General features: G+C 40.3%; 1 protein-coding gene across 4 annotated transcripts in view; it reads left to right on the forward strand.

The window, feature by feature from the left end:
• GPR156 (G protein-coupled receptor 156) overlaps positions 1 to 7,635 on the forward strand; it is a 31,197-nt gene that overhangs the window by 7,243 nt on the left and 16,319 nt on the right. For 3 of the 4 annotated variants that reach the window (XM_088147517.1, XM_088147515.1, XM_025164059.2), the window contains one exon: positions 1,180 to 1,290. The exons of the other annotated variant lie outside the window; for it this stretch is intronic. In XM_088147517.1, the coding sequence (XP_088003643.1) occupies positions 1,180 to 1,290 (111 nt within the window). The remainder of the gene's footprint in view (positions 1 to 1,179; positions 1,291 to 7,635) is intronic. 4 annotated transcript variants of the gene reach the window in all.

The raw sequence follows: 7,635 nt of genomic DNA on the forward strand, positions 1-7,635 counted from the left end.
TGATTTGCTTAATGACCACATGATTTGCTTAATGATCATGGTGATTCGCTTAATGACCATTGTTAAAAAGATTACAAAATTGGGTCTGGTCATGTGGTGACTCACTTAACAACTACCCTGCTTAATGATCAATTTTCTGGTCCCTATTGTGGTTGTTAAGTGAGGACTACCTGTACAGATATATATGTGTCAGCTACTAATTGTGATGCAGCCCCTCACCTGTTACACTTAGGCTCCTGATGTTGGATGTAAATATGTGAGTCACAAGCATCATGATTCCTGTTTCATCACTTGCCCCCAACTCTTCCCCGTATCTACCTATGTGTAGATGTGTGATCTTTTTTGATTAACTCTGGGATTCCCACTGACTCTTGTGTTGTCTCTGTTCTTGAGACCTAGAGCAGTAGGGGATGACGATCAAGGCAAATGTCAGGAAGGGTTTGGAGAGCATGCTGGAAAATTTTGATTAAATACAACTGAGATAAAATACTTCGGGCTGCATTAGGATTACAGAATTACATTATAATTCAGATTATAATGGGGATTCTTTGTGGAATCCTGCCCCTCTTTCTTAGAGGACGTTTTCTCACAGTCTCACTTGGGAGAAAATCTAAAACCCAAACCTGCAGGTTTTGGACATTTTCAAAGAGATGATTATTATAATAATTATAATTATAAGGTAATCTGCAAGTATCATGGCCCTCCCTTTGATTTGTATATGTGGCGAAAACATACAGAGCAAAATCTTTTGGGCGATCTTAAAATCTAAATAAGCATCTGCAGAAAGTGACCTTTCATGTAATGAACTGTGGAGGCCAGTACAGCTGACGTAATGTGTCAAAATGTGGAGTCCTCATGAGTAATCTTGAAGCTTTCTAGGGACATACAGTATTTCAATTTCAGACAGTTTTTAAAGATGGCTTCCTCTATAGCAGATTACAGTAACTGTGGTCTACCTAGTTATGGTTGCAGCTTGAATCTTAGGGACAACTTGGGCCTTTAGTTTTCTCTTATCAATTTGCTGGGTCAGTTAGCATCTCCTGTTCATATACTGTACTTATCCCTTTTGAAGAAGTGCTGCATCTCTAGAATAGGTTGCATATCGCTCATCCAGGAATATTACAAATCTCTACCATGTCGTTTTACATTTAGACTCATGGATCTTTCCCATGCCAACAGGTGAGAATCTGCATATTATATATAGGTGGTTCCTTGGCTTTGGGTCCTATCCTGGGAAAGAGTTGGCGTTTATATAGAGTGTTCACTCAACAGGTGCCAGACAAGAGAGTGGTAAGTCTTGCACACAGAAACAGGAGCAAAGCTGGACTTTGGGTGGCGGCTCTTCTTGTTGCCGTGCTGAGATTTGTATGTATGCAGGCTGCTTTTTTAAAAAAAGAATTTGCTTTTGCTTGAGCGCACCTCTGGGAACAAACTTGCTCAGCATCTACTGCAACCTGACTGTTTTGGGGAACAAATGCACACAACTTTATTGGTAAATTGGATCATAATTCTTTTTAGACACATAGAAACCAGGCTCAATTACACAGCCTGGTTTTATTATTCAATTCTTGCCTCATCCTTCCTCCCAATCACTGGTTCAAGCAAGCCATTACTTTTCCTCACCCTCACGCGTAGAGGGGCTCTGCCTTGCTCTTCACAACCAGAGCAATTGCAAAAAGTGCCTGGTTGAAAGAACGCCACCAGTCTATTTTTCCAGCCTAAAAAGAGGAAGAACAGTGCTTTCCTCAGCAGAATGGTTTCCTGCCATAATAAGAGTTCGTATTGTGTTGGCAAACAGATACATGGACACAAAATGTACTGAATATGTAAGGATGGGGCTGTTAGCAATTTATTTTATTTTTCTGTGGAGAGAAGGGGAGAAAGTTTGGTTAGTCCAGGAGTTGTGGCATTTTTAGTCTTCTGATCATCCTCACTACTCTTCTGTGAACCTGTTCCTGTTTCTCTGAATCCTTCTTAAAGCATGGTGCCAGAATTGGACACAGTACTCAAGATGTGGTCTGACTAAATCAGAATAAAGTGGATTTTAAAAGTATATGTTTGCTGATGCTGTCTAAAACTGAACTTGTTTTTTTGAAAACCATATCATGCTGTTGATTTGTATTTAGTTAATACCATTACAAAATATTTCTCACAAGTGCCATCAGCAAATGTAGTATCTGCCTTTTTGGATGTGCATTTTTTTGTTTCCTATTTGAAGAGTTTTGCACTTTTTTCAGCTTCCTTTTTGACCATTTTTCTAATCTATTGAGAAGTGGTTGGATAGTGAGTGACAGCAAGACTATCCTTTACTGTGGGAATGAATGGTGTCCATCATGTGCATGGTGTTGGTCTGGTGTTAAAAAGCCAATGGATGTTCTAATAGGATAGAAGTCAATGAATGAACATGTCATCACAACGAGGTTCCAGTCAAGGCATACAAAGACCACCATCATTCAAGTGTATGCACGAATTGAAGATACATATGAAGCTGAGAAGGAGGTCTTTTATGAGCAGTTACAAGACACTATCAACAGTGTCCCCAGCCACAATGTTATTTTGCGGATTGGTGATCTGAATGCACAGATAGGCATCAGTAGGCAAGTTTGGGAACGTGTCATAGGCCCACGTGGATCTGCATTGCAAATAAGTGAGAATGGAGAGTGCATGCTGCTCTTAATGTAGCATAAATAGCTTCTGTGTTGAAACCCCCTTTGCCTATAAAGCCATCCATAAAAGATGTGGCAATCATCCAGCAGGGCTACTAGTAATGAAATTGACTGCATTAGTCTGTAGTATTAAATGATGGAGATCCACACTTCTCAGCATGAAGACATATCATGGAGCAGATGTTAGTTTTGATCATCATCTCTTGTTGGCATTGCTCAAGCTCTGACTGAAGAGAAAGCAGTAATCATACTTGGTCCACCTTTTTGCTATGGATAAGCTGAAAGATCATGCTGCTGCCAACCAGTTCAGAGGGAACCTGGAGAATCATTTCTGTCAACAGCAGCATCACATTACCCTTGAAGATCAGTGGACACATTTCAAAGAAATTGTGATCAAGAGTGCAAAGGACACAATTGGAGGAACAAAAGGAACCCAAAAAGAGTACTAGATAGAACCTGATAGCTAATTGACTAACAAAAAGCCATCAAACACAGAGGGACCAAGTTAAGACACCAACTGAGAAGGTAGAGGCAATGCAAGGATACTATGCAATGGACTACAGGATTAAGAGAACTTGTCAAGCTGATTAAAAGCAGTGGTTAGAGAATAAGGGATTGAAGTGCAAGAAGCAGTGAGTAAGAATGACAGCACTATATCACATTGTCCAAGATGTAACAAGAAGTAGCTCCAATGCTTCTACAAGGTTAAAACAGAAGTATCTTACTTACTACAGAAGAGCAAGATGCATGCTGGGTGATGCACTTCAAAGAAACATTAAATCAGCCAACACCACCTACAACCTATAATTTTTGTGCTGATAACCTTCCTGAGAGCATGTATGTAGATATGAACAAAATTTCTTTCAGTGAAACTAATAAAACAGTAAGATTGTTGAAGAACAACAAAACCTCAGGGTCAGACCAAGTCAAACTGTTCATACTGAAACATACCAGAAACACCATGGTCTATGAGTTCAGCATAGCTGTTGAATAAATGCTGGCAACAAGAATGTGTCCTGGCCAAGTAATGAAGACGAGCATGAAATTGCCAAAGAAAGGCAGCAGTAATGATTGTAACAAATGGAGAGGCATCAGACAGTTCTTGGTGCCCAGGAAGCTATCCTGAGTTGTCCTGCTCAGATGGCTCCTTGATGCTGTAGATGACACACTGCACAAGGAACAAGGCTTCTGTTGTGAAGATCATGCTGTGAACAAATTTTCTCCATGCGTAACATTATTGAATTCCAACAGCTGCTCATTATCAATTTTACTGACTTCAAAAAGTCTTTTGACAGCATGCATAGAGAGTGATTATAGAACATTGTCAGAGCTATGGCATTCCCCAGTGACCCACTAATATTTTCAGGAGTCTGTACCTAAATTCCATTTGCTGCTTAAGGACTGACGGGCACTAGTGAGATTTTGAACATCAGCACTGGAGTTCAGCAAGTTTGTATTCTGTTGCCATTGTTTGTTCCTTCTTGTTGTGGACCTTGTTATGAGAAGACCCATGAAACAGCCAAACTTTGGAATTCTATGGAAAGACAGTTCTTGGCTTATGGACCTGAGTTTCGCAGATTATACTGCTAGCAGGAACCAGAGAATGTCTGCAAGACATGACAAATAAGCTGAAAACAGGCCTTCAAAATTGGGTTATGAAGTAGAACCACCAAAACAGAGGAGATGCAAGCAGGAAATGCTAAAAGGATCACAAGACTTCTTGTCAGACATGAACACATTGAGGAGATAGAGCAGTTCACCTATCTGGGAAGCACACTTTGCAGTGATGGAGATCCTGAGGTAGATATCAAATCCAGGATCAGAAGAGCATCAGTGTTATTTCAGCATTTGCATCCAAATTGGTCCATGTCAACTATTAACATTGAGACAAAGCTCTGACTTTACAATAGAAAGAAAAAGATACACAGGTACAAATTAAGCAGTACCTGCCTCAGTAGTAGTACTTGCAAGAAGGATCTGAGTGTCTGGTAGACCACAGAATAAGCATGAGCCAGCTGTTTGCCGCAGCTGCCAAAAAGCCAGTGCAGTTTGGGGCTGCATCATTAGAGGTATAGTGTCAAAATGGAGAGGTATAGTGTCAAAATGGCAAAACTGACTTCTTTGATTAGAGAAAAAACAATACAGTGGTACCCCTACTTACGAATGCCCCTACTTACGAAATTTTCAAGATACGATCAGCTCCGGCCCCAAAACTTTACCTCTACTTACAAACTCGCCTCGACTTATGAGCCATTTTCTGCCCGTGCCACGTGGTCCGCGGCCATTTTTCCACCCGTGCCACGTGGTCCGCGGCCATTTTTCTGCCCGTGCCACGTGGTCCGCGGCCATTTTTCAGCCAGTTCCACGTGGTCCGCAGCCGTTTTTCCGCCCGTTCCACGTGGTCCACGGCCATTTCCCGCCCGTTCCACGTGGTCCGTGGCCGTTTTTCCGCCCGACACGTCCGCGGATGCCGGAGCGGATTAACAGTAATTACATTGAACCTTATGGGAAAATTTACTTCGACTTGCGACCAACTTGACTTGCGATCAGAGTCACGGAACGGATTAAGTTCGTAAGTAGAGGTACCACTGTAACTACATTTATTAGTGCCTGGAAACCTCTTATGGACTTTTTGCTGAAAAAAGAAAAAAAATGAAGTTGTGATTTACGGGTTTGATGATTGGAAAGGGTAGACTATGGAAAGAAGGAAATTATGTTGTAGCCTTAGAGAGAGAGGGTAAAATATAAATGTACTTGTAATTGCTGTTATGAGGACCGGAGGTGGCTGCTTTATAACTTTTTCTTTTCTCTTCGTCTTTTCTATTTCTTTCTTTGCACTTTTTTTCCAATGAATTTATTACTTTCCTTTTCTCTTTCAAAATTTGTATTATTTTTATTCTTTTAAAAATTCTTAATAAAAATATAGATACACACACACACAAAAGAGGTATAGCGTCAAGATCATAGAAGTTATAGTACCACTATATGCTGCACTGGTCAGATGGTACATGGAATACTGCATCCAATTCTGGCTGCCGCAATAAAAAAAGGTACTGAGGAACTGGAAAGAGTACAGATAAGAGTAACAAATATGGTAGGTGGCTTGGAAGCTAAATCCTGTGAGGAATAGCTAAAAAAATCAGATACATTTAGCCTAAAGAAAAGGCTAAGGAAAGGCACGATAGCAATCTTCTAATGCATGAAGAGATGTCACAGGGCAAAGGGTGTGGATTTATTTTCCTTGGCACTCAAGTGTAAGACCAGAACAAGTGGGTAGAGGCTCCAAACTTGAAATAAAGAATTTGCTGACTGTGAGAACTATTAAAGAATGGAACAGATTTCCTGACATTTCACCAGCAACTGTGGCTGCTATCTTCACAGACAAGGTGACCTGCTGTGCAGACCACAGGTAATTAAGCAAGGACTGACTGGGCTCCTCTTTTCATAGCCAGGTGTCCTGACTTTTGATTGGTTAGGATACTTGGCTATAAGGTCAGGTGTCCACACCAAAACAACGAATCAGGATCAGGTACAAAGAAAGGACCAATCAAAGACCACCCCTCACCAACCTGCACCAATTGGAAACCAGCTCAGCTAAAGACCAATCAGAAGTCAGGACACATGGTTATAAAGACAGGAGCCCAGTCAGTCCCTCCTTAGTTGCCTGTGGTCTGTGTAGCAGATGACCTTCCCTCTCAAGATGGTAGGCATAGTTGCTGGCAAAACATCAGGAAATCTGTTGTCTAGCCTGCAGTGGCTAAACCCTGAAGCCCAACAATGCGTAACATTTAAATGAATAGTTTGCATTTTAGAAACTATAATAGTTCTTAATGATTAATGACAACTAATAAAGATGATTTGAACTTTTACTGTATGATTTTGGTGTTTCTTTTTGTTTTTTGCCAGATCTGTCTATTTGAGTGTAGAGTATACAGCTTTTTTTTTAATCATGTGAGCTGGATGAGAGCATGATCTTAGTCAGTGATGGTAGTAGTAGCGTTGTGTCCCTGCTATCAGTGATTTGGGGATGGAGAGAAAGACTAGAACTCTTCCTCCAAAGCCAGCATAGGAGACAAAAAATTATTTGTTCAGGTTAGCTTCCAATAATCACTGTCCCACAATGTATTATGTTCAGGCCCATGTTTCTCATATAGACTGTACATAAAGTGTCAGAACCATGAATTAAGACAATTATAGCACAGATAATGAGGCATATTAATGATAAAGCTTTTTATTCAAATTAAGCTCAATGACATTATTTACAGTCTGCATCAAATGCCAGCACTAACCTAATGAATAGACTCCCTTGCTCCCGGCTCCCAAGGAGTTAGAACTTCAATACCTAAGCAATATGGCCCCTGTGTTAGGTTTCACCTATTTTATATCTTCCAACATTATTGACTAACTGGCTAGTGATAGGCCTTATTGGAATTCACTTCTCCACTTATTTATTATACTCCATTTTACTTATATAGGTGTGACTATCATCATTTCCAGTAAAAGTCAATAAGAGTTGCTTCTAATAATCTAATCTTAGATTGATGTTTCATTTCTGGCTGTTTTGGACATATCTTAATCACAAAATTGTGTGTGTATCTTAGTAAATATCCAGTGTTTCTTTTACGTTGCTGTTCCTATAATTTCTGCAAAGGCTTGCTCGGCTTAACAAGTTTTATTGCATTATTGATCCTTTTATAAAACTGTGTGATACATTTTCCCTTAGAAGAGAGTAGTTATGCTTGTGTCATTTCTTGCTACTCCTCTAACCCGCTATACTAGATCACTCTATATTCCTGACCTCTATAGTTCTGTGCAGAGAGAAAGGGGCATCATCAGATTGTTGACCGTGAGGGACTGAATTTGGAAGGAGGGCTTCAGAGAGGTGAAGAACCCACATTGATCCTTAAGCAGACTGAACTGCTAAAGGACCAATCTGACTGATCTGGCAGAGGTCTCTATTGTAAATTCT

The sequence above is a fragment of the Python bivittatus genome, unplaced genomic scaffold (assembly GCF_059951505.1).
Source record: "Python bivittatus isolate LINGU-HERP-01145 unplaced genomic scaffold, Pbiv_v1 ctg000520_np1212, whole genome shotgun sequence".
NCBI classification, from domain to species: domain Eukaryota; kingdom Metazoa; phylum Chordata; class Lepidosauria; order Squamata; family Pythonidae; genus Python; species Python bivittatus.